The 13,133-nt window shown below is 46.0% G+C and overlaps 1 protein-coding gene across 1 annotated transcript; it reads right to left on the bottom strand.

Moving 5' to 3' along the window:
• Positions 1-4,589: 4,589 nt before the first annotated feature.
• LOC128719693 (probable helicase with zinc finger domain) lies at positions 4,590-12,800 on the bottom strand. The gene is made up of 4 exons (XM_053813321.1): positions 12,743-12,800; positions 11,141-12,571; positions 9,224-11,073; positions 4,590-9,026 (listed from the first exon to the last, which is right to left on the bottom strand). Exons 1-4 carry the CDS (start codon positions 12,798-12,800, stop codon positions 4,590-4,592), a joined length of 7,776 nt encoding a protein of 2,591 aa, XP_053669296.1.
• Between the last annotated feature and the right edge of the window lie 333 nt (positions 12,801-13,133).

Genomic DNA, 13,133 nt, shown 5'->3' with positions numbered 1-13,133 from the left:
AAGTGACTAAATGTAAGGACGGGAAATCAGAATTGAAAAACACAAATATAAAAGCTAACAAACACGTCTCAATTTAGAAACGCAATGGAAAAGAACACAAAAGCATGTTCAACAAGCGCAGGCGGATAGGCTCACAGCAATGTGAACGAATCAAGACTCAAAAGGGTAAGTAACAACTTTGTGACACTCTTTTTAACGTAAAGATGGAATAAAAACATGAAAAAACCAAGGCAAAATCGTAAAAAATTATTAAATCATCAAATTAATGAATAATAATTATGTAAAACAAAAACACAGCAACACACTGAAACAAAAATAAAAGATGATAATGAAGGGGAAAATGCATAAGAAAATCGAACGGCAGTAAACAAACACCGTAGAAGGAACGAGTCAAATAAAATTCCTATAACATTATATTTGAATGGCAAACAAATAATCCACCCTGCCCCCCAACTACCCGTATTCCAGCTGAAGAAAACAAAGGCAGAAAATTACAATGGAAACAAAACTAAATTAAGCGATAAGAAGAAAGGAAGGATAAAAGATAGGAAGGATACGGTAAGAACCGAAAGTGTAAAAGTAAATTTAAAAAAAAAACGTGAAAAAATTCCAAAGGAAAAATTGTGACAAAATTGTGCAGCAAAAAGACGAAACAGTCAAAAAAAGAAAAACAAACAATTTAAAATTATCACGAACAAAACACTGCTACACACGCACACGTACATCAACACTTATACAGTAAAATCAGCCATATTTTAGGTCAGATGAACATATGGAAAAGAAGAGGCAAAGAAGTAAAAAAAAACACACACACACAAACTAAAAAAACAACAACGGAACAAGATGTAATAAATCAACAACAAAAAAGAGAATCGCGTTGTGTTTTCATTTGTGTTCGGGTTATTGAAGACTAGTACTCACCGGAAGTAAAAAAAGAACGTTGGGAACGTTGGAAAATTCCTCAGTATTTTGAGAGTCGGATCATAATATGAATGACTTGCCATTGAAGATTCATATAAATGACTCTTCGCTGAAGATTCATTAGATACAGCACTGGTTCTTTCAATGGAACTGGAAATAATTCAGACAGAAACAGCATTTTTCTTCGCTTTCCTCTGCGTGTCTATTTCCTTTTGTTCTAGCAAAAACCCTTCCCCCATTTACTTCTGGTCGTTCATAGTTGATGTTTCTCTTTCTCTCTCTTGCTCTCTTTCTTTTTCTATGTTGGTTGTGTTCCTTTATGATGTTTGCTTCTCTTTTTCAAACCAGTTTTCATGTTTTTTTTATCACTGCTTTGCACTCAAATTAGTACGCCACTGGTTTTATGATTTATCATCTCTCTTTTGTATTTGTTGTTTTCACTCAACGAACAAAAAAAAACAACAGGTACAGGTCGGCCATGAGTTTGGTGATATTGTGTTTCTGCTCAACAGTTCTTGCGGGAGGAAACCTTCTTACGGGACAAAAACCACCCGCCCGCACCATATCGTCATATTCGCCTGTTCCGTTGGACATCATCAAACATTTTGCAAACGATTTGACGTGTAAAAATATTTGTTTTAAACAATGTGAAGTAATTTCCTTAAAACAATTTAACTTCTTTCGAACAAAACAAGTTGGTTGTTTGGTTAATGGATGATAAGCTAATACAAAAATTGAAAAAAAGAATACAAAATGTTAAAAAACCAACATAATTATATCGTTTGATGCGCATTGTGTTATCATGTTTTTTGTTCGGTTTTCTATTTTCAATTTAGCTTCTTTCTATGTTTATGCATGGTTTTCAAATGTCTTGCTTCCTTACAAATTTGTCCTGCGTGCTACACGCATTGTTGACTTGGTTTATTTCATTGTTTGTTTGCTTGTTTTTCTTCGATTTGATTTTCCTTCATTCATTTCCATTTTCCTTCCGCTTCTTCCATTGTGTTTGTGTGTGTTTTTTTAATATTTTTCCCACTTTTTTATCAATTTTATTTATTAATTTTGCAATCTTATTTTCATTTATCTGCTTCAATATATATATATATATATATAGTTTTATTCCTGTTTAAAAAGTACATACATATATAAATATTTCCATATATATTGATCTTACTGTTACACTTTTCATTTAAATATATTCGTCTCGTTCTCTTTTGTTATGTTCCGTTTGTTTTTTTTCCTTTTATGTGTTATTTATATACTGTACTCTATCTTTTTTCTAACCCATTTTAATTACCCGCAAAGCGATCGGACATTGGCGGAACTACACTGAAAAAAAAGTAAATTTCTCCTAAGCACATCAAGTAATGAAGTTTGATGAAATTAAATTGAATGAATAATAAAAACTAAAAAAACACAAACTCTTTTCTTCATATTCGTTTCGTAGGTGGAGTTGGGAGTTAGTAAATGAATGGGTAGTATTTTTGGGTATATCCTTCTCTCTCTTTATATTGATCATTGCTTACGAGTTCTATTGGTATGTATGTATATATATATAAATATCTCTAATCGTGGGGTGATTTAATTCTCATGCACACATATTTTTTGTGATGATTTTTACTCATCGTTTTCTGACTGTTCATCATTTTTACTCTTCCTTTCCTTCTAATCATTTTCTCAGTTTTAGTTTTGTTTTTTACTCCGCTCTGCTTTGTTTGGTTTAAATTTTAGGTTTCTTAAGTTGGTTAATATTTGTGTGTTTTCGTTCGCTTCAAGAAGATATCTCCATTTTTTGTCTAATGATTCTTTACAAGAATGTGTGTTTCCTAATGGGTTTTTTTTTCTCGGGAAGTCTTTCTCTATCGTTCGGCTTTTAGACGACGATTTGATCGTCTTCCGATTTCATTTAGCTCTCGTCAGCCACCAATCGTCTTACTATTTGCCATTCAATCATTCAAATCGTCCTTTCGCCTGTTTTACCGTCCCTGTTACCTTCTCGAATTCCATCCGATTTCAAGAAAATACAAAATTAGAAAAATGGTTATTCAACGGTTCTGCTTATGTTTTTCTTTCGTTTGGTTCACTTGTTACCCTTCAACGCACAGGAGGAGAGCAATAATTTCCGCGAAGAGCAACGCTCCTTGCTCTGGAATACATTTCATTGCAGTTATCAATGTTTCATTCATGTCATTCACGTATAATCATTCGCATCAATAGCATAACTGCTAATCTGAGAAAACTTAACATAACTATTTCTTTACCGCGCAATGAAATGAAACACACAGAAAAACATATTTAATTCTTTCATAAAATAAAATAAAAAAAACAAGACAAAAATGCAATAAAAACAAACATCAACTACTAAACGCAAATGAAAACAAAATAAAAACATGAAACGCATCTTACTGGAGCATAATTTATTTCCATAGTTTCTTGTTCTATTGAAGAACTTGCATGTTTGATAATTAATTTGTAGATAGTGTACGAATATAGGTATACACGCTAGGGCAAAAGTATATAATAGTAGCAAATTAAATCCGTACATTAAATAAGAAAGCGGGAGTTAAAGTAAGCACAAGAAAAATGAGTATAAAGGTAATTTTAAAAAATATATAAAAGAAAAAATAATAAACCAATTCAAGTATGTTCAAGTTAGAGAAGTAAATAATAGAGTACAATAATCATATCAGTATGACGATTCCTTACAATTACACTAAAGTCAATGTAGTATGTTTGTGTTTTGTGTGTCTCCCATTTTTCCACTTTGCATGCATGTGTATGTGTTTGTGTTATTTTTTAGGTTATGTTTCCTTTTTTTTTGTTTTTTCATGAAAGTAGTATGTTTACACATTAATCTTATCATTAATCACCACTTCCGGAGCAAAGAGAGTAGCTCTTGCCCCGTTGGGCCATCTGTTCCATTTCTTCCCCCAAAACTGTGGGCCATCGTCAGAACCATTAGGTTCTCCTCTTTGCTTATCATAGTACATCATGTACGCCTACGGTTGTGTAAACTGTAAATCTTTATTCCGCATTCTCTGTACGTGCTCTATAGCTTCCTCATCGTTCGAACCAACTCTACTGTATTTCTTTACACATTTTGTTTGTTTTTTTTATGTTGTTCATTTTTTGTGTTTGTAACATTTATATAAACCATAAGTAGACAGAACTTTTTTAGTATTTTTTAGAGTTTTTTCCCTTTTTTTATGTTTTTTTTTTGTTTTTCTTATTTTATGTAGCGTATTACTAGTATTTTATCTTTATCATTTATTCGTTTTTTGTTTACTAACGTGCTTTTTCCATTTTTTTGTTGTTTTTAAATCGCTTTGAAGTTATCTTTTCCAGCCTTTTTTTTTCTTTTCTTCTTTTTTTCATCTCCTGCAGTTTAGCATATATGAACGCCCACCTAAAGGGAGTCTTGTTTTTTTTCTATAAGAAATAATAACTCACACAATGCCGTCTGCTGCGGTCTTTCACGCCAGGCTGTCTAAAACTCACACCGGACATCCTTCTCCGGAGACAAACCATTCGATACTGCTGAGCACATCGGAGAAATGTGATTAGATGCAGTGTGGATGATCTTCCCTCGTTCGGCAATCTATCGAACATATGCACAGACCCTATCGATTCCACCCTTTACTACCTTCACAGCAATCGGTTAAAACATTTTAAAGAAAGTAATTATAAAGCCCATTGCTCTTGCCACCAAGATTGCGCAATGGAGCGAAAGGGTCGTTGCCCACTGCGCTATTGTTGCTATTGTTGGCACTGCCATCGACCAGTGCACCGGCCGCACCTCCAAGACCACCGGCACCATCCGAAAGATCCATCTTTCCGTGTTGCTTCAGCCCATCCATTACAGCGTGCTGCTGATGCTGTTGACCGGCGTAGTGGTGATGCTGTTGCACCTGATGCTGGTTAGCATTATTACCGTGATGGTGCTGATGATGATGGTGCTGCTGATGCTGTCCCTGGCTCAGTACGCTCGCGTACGTTGCATGTGCTGCTGATGACGAGGGTGGCATTCCGGATGGGCCCACTACTGTACCGGCACCAACACCGGGCGGACGCTGTGACAGCAGATGATCGTCGTGCGGATGCGGCTGAGATTGTACCATCCCGCCCTGCACCATTTGCGGACCAGCATGTGATGTCAGATGTGGCATATAGTCCCGCCCACCAAGCTGCTGATGTTGCATCTGTTGCTGTTGTTGCTGCTGCTGCTGCTGTTGCAACAAACCAGCCGCAATGTTTTGTATGGAGCTGTAGCCACCATTACCAGGAAATCCACCGTTCTGTTGTTGCTGTTGGTGCTGATCCAGCAACGCGTTACCGGCAAACTGATTCCCACCGTTTGCGGCACCGAAAAGGTAATTTTGTTGGGACATTTTCGGCTCCAGTAAATCGAGCAGCGTTTGCTGCATGCCAAAGTGTTGTTGCTGCTGCTGTTGTTGTTGTTGCTGATGCTGATGTAGTTGCACTGAATCAAGCAGATCCGGTGTGGACGATTCGATTGACTGCGCATTGGATGAAGAAGAAGCCGTACCGCCGGGACCACCGCCACTGCTGGCATTGCTTGCTCCTCCTCCACCTCCCGAACCACTGCTTTGATAATTCTGTCCCGCCTGCCGACGATACAGTGGTACCGATTGTTGTGGCTGACTCTGTTGCGTTTGCCCACCCAGGGTTGGAATTTCGGGCGCTAACGACGAGGACAGACTAGCGAATAGATCGACCGATTCAAGAATACCTCCACTTTTAGCGCTTGTACCCGGATGACTGGTGGTTGCGTTGGTCGAAGGTCCAGAACCAGCAACCCCATTCACCAGCACGTTGCCCTGCACAAGGTTCCCTACATTGCCGGCTCCCGCACCGAGCAGCAGCGGGTCCCGCATGGGATTCAGTATGTTATCGAGAAAGAGATCAGCCTGTGAGGAAAGCGGACCATTGCCAGCACCCGTACCGACTAATCCGGGCATCTTCACACCCGGTTGTGGCTGGCTGTTAGCCGGCGGTAAGCCGCCTGCTGGCTGCGATTTCATCGAATTAGCCACCGCCGTCGGCACCTGGCGCAGAATGTCCGTGAACTTGTGAGCCGCTTCAAGCCCTTTCGTTTCCATCAGCTTCGTGAACCAGTAGTACTGGAACTCTTTCGTTTGAACCGCCATCTCGAAGAAACTCACGCCCGCGGGCAGCAAATGATTGAAGTCAGTAAGAACGTGAGCGGACCCTAACGAACCGTGATGTTGTTGTGCCACCGATCCAAGCACGGCTGTAGGTATTTGTTGTTGATGTTGCTGCTGCTGTAGTAAATGCGCTGATGTGGAAACTGCCGGCAAATGCGGCCCAACAGCCGTAAGAGTGCCACCCAACTGATGATTTGCCGAAGAGTTACGCAGCTCCGGAAAGTGGACGTTTTGGAGAAAGTGGAAATCAGACGCTTTGTCCATGGCGTACTGTTCGGTAGCGCCCGTGCGATGTCCCATGGGACCACTTCCTACTACACCACCACTACCGCCACCGGCTCCTGTGCCGAGTTTCTGTCCCGCGGCAACTGCTGCAGCAGCCGCAGCTGCAACCGCCATATGCGGCATCCGGTTAGACATTGCCATCAAATCATTCTGAATGCTGGTCATGTACAGGTCGCCAGTTTGTCCAAAATGCGCCTGGGATTGAGAATTGGGTACCACCTGGGGCTGTTGTTGCTGCTGGAAACTGCTTGGACTAATGGGTCCACCAGTCAGCATTGGCCGAATATGATGATTCGGTTGTGCAACGACCGGCCCGCCTTGCTGTAGGGGGCCACCACTAAGATGGGGGGCCTGATGATAAAGTCCAAACGCTCCACCGGCTTGCTGTTGTTGCTGCTGCTGCTGCTGAGCCTGTGTTTGCATGAGAGTGGTTCCAGCGGCACCGGCAGGCCCTTTGTTGGGCTGCTGCTGAAAGTACGATAATGGTCCCAACGGTGGACAAGGCGGTGCCTGTCCGCCGGCAATCGTCGGACTACGCATCGGTGGTGCAATCAGGGGCGGTGGACCAGGACGATTTGGACCACCGGGCAATCCCATGCCGAGTGGGTGTGTAACGGGTTGACCTGCGGCCGCTGCTGCTGCAACTGCCGCCGCCAGCTGGGGTCGTATCGAGGGTGGAACGTTCTTTTGCGCCAACCGCCAACCGGGCGGCGTATTACGACCACCGGGCGAGGACACCATCGGGAAGGAGCTACCAGCTCCCGAACCCCACAGATTGGGTGCGTTCTGGTTCGGTGGCGGGGCCATATTCGGTGGTATCGGAGGCCCTCCGAGGGCCGAGGGTGGGACTAGGGATGGACCACCTGCACGTAGTGATTGCTGCTGGGATGATTGTGGTTGTTGTTGTTGTTGTTGCTGCTGCTGCTGCTGTTGCTGGTAGAAGTACAGCTGATTCTGGTACGGAAACTGTTGCTGCTGTGGTTGTTGTTGTGGTGGTTGCTGTTGCGATGGTTGCTGCGCTTGAATGTGCTGTTGTAGCATCGATGATTGCGCTACCGGCCCTTGGACCGCTGACGTAGGTCCAATGAAGGGTGTGATCGCTAGCTGGTTACGCATAAGGGCGGCTGCGGTGGCTGCATTCGGTATGCCTGCTATTCCAGCACCAGCTGTACCACCCGAGACACTGCCAAGCGGAAAATTGCCACCTGTGGCTGCTGCTGCTAAGTTACCATGATGGAACGATGAACCTGCACCAGGTTGTTGAGGTGCGGCATGGTGATGCGATTGCAAATGGTGCAAGTGATGAGACGCATGCACAGAAGGACCCTGTTGTTGGTGCTGTTGCTGTGGATGCTGTTGCTGCTGTTGTTGTTGCTGCTGTGGTTGTTGTTGTTGGTGTGCTGATCCATGATGACCTGGATGCGACGCGCCCAGCGGTCCACCGTGATGACCCGTCACCGCAGGATGAAATTGGCCCGATGCTGACATGCTGACTAGCCCACCAATACTTGCGGCTTGATCACGCAGGTAAGCCTCACCCTGCAAAGCTCTCGGGATAAACTCCGGCGCGAGTGGATTCAGCACGTACGTCTTCTTCAGTTCCACACCGTCCAACTGCGAACGCAACAACGACCAGGTGATACCGAACAGACTCTTGTTTTGGTAGCAAATCTCGATGAAGCGCTCCCAAACCTTGCGACAACGCCCAATCGAGCAGAGTGCCACCGGATCACCGACAACGGCCACAAGACTCTGAGCGCGTGTGATGGCCGTATTGAGCAGCTTCGAGTTACTGAGGAACCCATAGTCCACCTCCTCATTCGTGCTCGAGCCTTCACTCGCGTTCGTATTGCACGTGCGCCTGGTGCGTACCGTCGAGAGAAAGATCGCCCGGAACTGTTTGCCCTGCACGTTTGCCACTCGCTCCACACTGATACCACCCATGCGTCGCTTGCGCAACTCCGATCTGATGCGGAACACCTGATCCGCGTAAGGCGTCATTATGCCGATGCTCTGGTCGTTTATCTTTCCCCACGCACTCGGCCATTTCTTGCGCAACTCACAAACCCGCTCCACCACCTCGTACACCTCCGAGTTGTTGTAGAATGCGGTCGAATTTTTGTCCTGCACATCCTCGCCGCGGGTCGTAAAGAACGTTAGCGGGTAAAACTTCTCATGCCGCGGTTGCTTGCCGGACGCGATCAGCTTCTGCTCGTAAAACAATTCCGACGTGAAGCGAATGATGGCATCGTGCGCACGATAGTTCTCGCACAGCAAAATCTTGCACGGGAAATCGTTCGGGTAGTGATCGTACAGCCGTTCCAGCAGAGAAACGTGCAGTTTGCGCTCCTTGGCAAAGTTCGAGAACAGCTCCGGAGACATTTGCATGTGATCACCGGCCAGCACGATGCGCGTACCTTCACCCGCTAGCGCCAGTGGCATGATCGCTTCGCACTCCATCGCTTGTGCCGCCTCGTCGAGGAAGATGTGGGTGAAGTGGCCCTTCGGCAGATCCAGCGAGGCCAGCTCCATTGAAATGTTGAGCGTCACCACGACGATACGGTGCTTCATGATGTCTTTTACCGTCGGTCGGCGAAAGTTGCGCATGTTGATGTTCAAATCCACCAGACAGTACTGTGAGAAATGGAAGAAAGGTTATTCACAAGATGTCCTATATATGTTACAGTAATACTATACATACCCCGGCGAAAAGATCAAAAATTATTCAAAAGCAAAAACTTCCTCTTACTTCTTCATATTATCTTCTACGATATTCGAAGGCTACGACATTTTTTTCCTATTCTTTTCTTCATACTAGCAACAATACGTACCTTCTGGACAATACTGTTAACTGTCGCTACCCAACGTTTGTGGTAGTAAACACGAAGCGGCCGTGCCTCCGTCATGCCCTCCTCCACCCATGGGTGGAGATAGTCCTTGATGTAAAGATCAGCAGCCGAGTTTGAATGTGTGCAGATCAGAATTTTCGTGTTGTCCTGCAACAGCAGCTGCTTGATCGCCTGCGCTAGCGTATACGTCTTGCCCGTACCGAACGGACCAATCAACAAAATCGGTGGCAACGGCACATTGACCGGTGTCGTGATGGCTACCACCGCTTCCTTCTGCTTCGAGTTCAGCTTCGGATCGAGCGATGCGTCCCACTGACGTTGCGGTGTCCACGGGATACTCGGTTCAAGAAAGATCTCCGGAAAGATGAGGCGAAAGTCGGCAATCTTGTCGATCGCCTGGTGCCACTCACAATACGTCAGCCGATTGGGTTGGAACTGAATGTCGGACAGGAATTCCGTGTCCGGTTTAAGCCCTAGTCCGGTCACCGCTTTGGCCGACACTTTCAGGTAGATCATGTTCTTGCCCTTATCCTCAATAACTGCTTCGTACACCTTGCGCCGTTCGCCAGCCGGTATGGTTTCGCGGGCCGCCGCAATGTAGACCGCTTGGCAGTTGTTCAGAATCAACCGTCCAGCGGACGTGTCCTCCGAGACGTCCTTGCCGAGCTTCATCAAAGCAAACAGTTCACCCGAGTGTGAGTACTTAGCCGTGCTGGTCGCCATACCGCTCGGTGTAAGCAGGTAGTTGGTCACGATCGAGAGTCGCGTGGTTAGGTTGTAGCGCGCTATCTGCTCGTACCTTGCGATTTCCTCCACGTACAGTAACTCATGAATGCGGTTGCGATAGTTGTTGCGCGTCAGCTTCTTTTCCGTAATCGTCGACTGCGTCAGCACGAACGTAGAAGCTTTTGGGAGTGGGAAGCGCAGGAGCAGATCCTTCTCGCGTTCAGCATCCGCTGTATAGGCTGGCGTATGCATGTGTGGAATGGGAGCCGTGGTAAATTCGAATATCTCCGAGTTTGTCTCATCCCATCGTTCAGCCGTCGACATCACGATGTCCTTTTTAATCTCCTGTATTTTGTCCACCTCCGTCACCGGAACCACGTCGACGCAGATGTGTTTTACCAGCACGGGCTCACGTCCGAAATCAAACACCACCGTTTGCCGAAAAGTACCGTAAATTTCCGTGCTGAAACCCACCTTCACACGGTGCTCCAACACGGTAGCAGCCGTTTCACCCTTCTCAGCGCTAGCCAATGGAGCAATCCATTCCTGCTCCGAATTCAGTTCCGCTTCAGTCGTTGGACCTTTCCCACCGGTGATCATGCCCTTTTTAGTTCCACTGCTACTACTACTGCCGATCGAACCTCCGGTTCGTAGTTCACCCGGGCAGACCTGTTTCAGCACAAAATGATTCCGGTGTGCGTCTTGAAGCAGTGCCACCGCCTTCAGGTAACGTTTCGACTTTAGTACGAACGACCATTCACGCTTGCTTACTTTCGACGAAATGGTTGTAACGAGATCGTGCGAACAGCTATCTTCAACGCCTTCCACCTTTTCCCGCATCATCTTCTCCGGGCTGGGTGCCTGCACCCACCGTTCCAGCAGCTGCTCCGTGTAACTCTTGCCGTACAGTTCTTTGTCGCGTGCCCGTTGCAGCTTCTTCTTCCGGTACTCGAAACGCTCCTTCCACTCGTTCAGCTCATCGACACCGTGTGCCTCAACACACTGGTTGCCGTAGTGACAGTTTTGATTATCCTGAAACTTTTCACACAGTGTGTACGACTCGGCTACGAAGCCGCGAGGCGGTGGACGCCATTTCCAGTCTCGACCTGCAAAGAAAAAAAAAAACCCAACGTTAGCATCGGTTTAGCATGCATGAACATCTTAACGTCCTACCTTCATCCGACATGATGATGTTCTGATGGCTCTCGGTTTGGCAATGTGCTCGCAATTCAGACCGATCGGCAAACGAAAGCGTACAGTAAACACAGGTAATACTGCTCAGTTTGTCCATCGGCATCCCTTTGCTGCCGCCACCGGACAGTTTCTCCTGTCCGTACGAACCACCGCCCACTTTGCCGTGTTTCTCCATCGGATGGTTGTTGCCTAATTTTCCACCGCTAACACCAACCGTTCCAGAACCGCGACCAGAAACAGACGAGCTATCCACCGCACGAGATCCACCCGATCCACCTGCTGTTCCGCGATCTGTTGTGGATACTTTTTTCTCGCATTTATCACTGTTTGCTTCATTGAATAAATTACAGTTACTATCACTAGCTTTGCTATCACTGTTGCTGCCACTGCTGCTGCTACTGCTGCTACTGCTGCTGCTGCTGCTGCTGCTACAACTACTACCGCTACTGTTCATGTGTGTTTCGGTCGAAGCTTTTCCGGACGGTTTTTCACCCATCGTATCCACGTCCTTGGGTTTGTCACCATCCTGCTGTTGTTTCTTCTGGCTAGCTGTTTTTTGATTCCCTTCATCAAGCTCGGCTGAAAATTCTTCCGCCATATCCCCATTGCCCACCTTCAACTGGCTCTCTATCCGACCCAGCTGCTTTGTGTAACGATCCGGGGGTAGATTGTGCAGGATGAGCTTATCCAGCTTTGTCTCGATCTGTTCATATTCGTCATTTAGCGATGAGAGCGAAGAAACGGTCGACGAACTCGAACACGTGGTCGGTTCACCACCTGTAGCCGATGATCCTTCGGGTAAGTTGTTATTGCCACCGGCATTGGTTTGGTGGTTTTCGCCACCACCATCAGCACTTGGAGAGGATCCACCTGACGATGAAGCCATCTGCAACAACACCTTCAGTCGATCGAGGTACCGACCAATGTCCTGATTAGCGCCCGGACATGTAGCCCATTCCTGCAGGATCACTTCCGCTTCGCCGAACTTTTGTTGCTTGAACAGCGAATGAATGAGCCGTTTCCGAACCTTTGACTCGGTACTGCTTGCACCAACGGTGCCGGCATTTGATGTTCCATTAGCGGTGGATTTCGTCGACGTTCCGGTACCCTTACCCGAGGAAGAGGACGACGATCCAGTCGATGACGAGGACGGTGTAGGGCTGGGAGATTCGGTGGATGATGCTGCAGCACTCCCGTTGCTGTTTGGACTGCTATTGTTGTTGGCGGTGTTTTCAGCTAGCGCAAGCAGCTTAAGCAATCGCTGACAGTCCTGAGTTACCTGATCGTACTGTTGCAGCTCTAGACAGCATTCTGTGCGCCCGTAAAGACACGCAATTACTTGCTCCTTCGATTGTCTGCGACCTGACGGTTGATCGTTACCGGAGGCTTCAACGATGCTATCGTAGATGTCTGAAATAAAGCAGACGTGTTAGAGGCAGAACAGATTCAACTTATACTACTTATACGCAATTTTGAACCTATTAAAACAACAGTCAGCAACACATATTTTATAATGATCATTCTCCTAGTTTTCCAGCTAGAATACGTAACAAATGTTCCGCATATAATCTTTCCGCTTACCTTTCGCCTTCTGCCACAGTCGATTCCGGAGGTACTCATTGGCTTGAGCTTCGGTCATTGCTTTGGATCCCTCGTCTACTACTGTCGACGGTGCCGCAGCAGCAACCGTTCCAGAAGTGGATGGTGGTACTGCTGTTTCGCTTATCTTCGTCGTATACCTTTTCTCTGGTTGATTGCACTAACAGAACCCGTGGAGGGTTTCTCTGCTCGCAACACCGGCGTAGATACCGACAGCCTATGATATATGTAGATGTCAACGGTTTATCGGCCTGTAAAATCGAGAAACGCAACCGCGCACTCATTCGTTCTCGATCCCGAACCGGAACCGTTCTGGCGGGATAGAGTGTGTAAGGAATGGTGTTCTAGCAAACTTCCGGTGTAGCTTCTTGTT

The sequence above is a fragment of the Anopheles marshallii genome, chromosome 2, assembly GCF_943734725.1.
Source record: "Anopheles marshallii chromosome 2, idAnoMarsDA_429_01, whole genome shotgun sequence".
Lineage (NCBI taxonomy): Eukaryota > Metazoa > Arthropoda > Insecta > Diptera > Culicidae > Anopheles > Anopheles marshallii.
Note: the sequence above shows the minus strand (reverse complement) of the source record. Positions and strands in the feature narration are given on the sequence as shown.

Bases quoted from the DNA above. Each gene is read 5' to 3' on its own strand.
- LOC128719693 (XM_053813321.1), bottom strand. From the start codon at position 12,800: ATGACCGAAGCTCAAGCCAATGAGTACCTCCGGAATCGACTGTGGCAG. The intron at 11,074-11,140 runs GTAGGACGTTAA...TTTTCTTTGCAG, and splicing joins CATCATCATGTCGGATGAAG to GTCGAGACTGGAAATGGCGT. The intron at 9,027-9,223 runs GTACGTATTGTT...CATTTCTCACAG, and splicing joins TTAACAGTATTGTCCAGAAG to TACTGTCTGGTGGATTTGAA.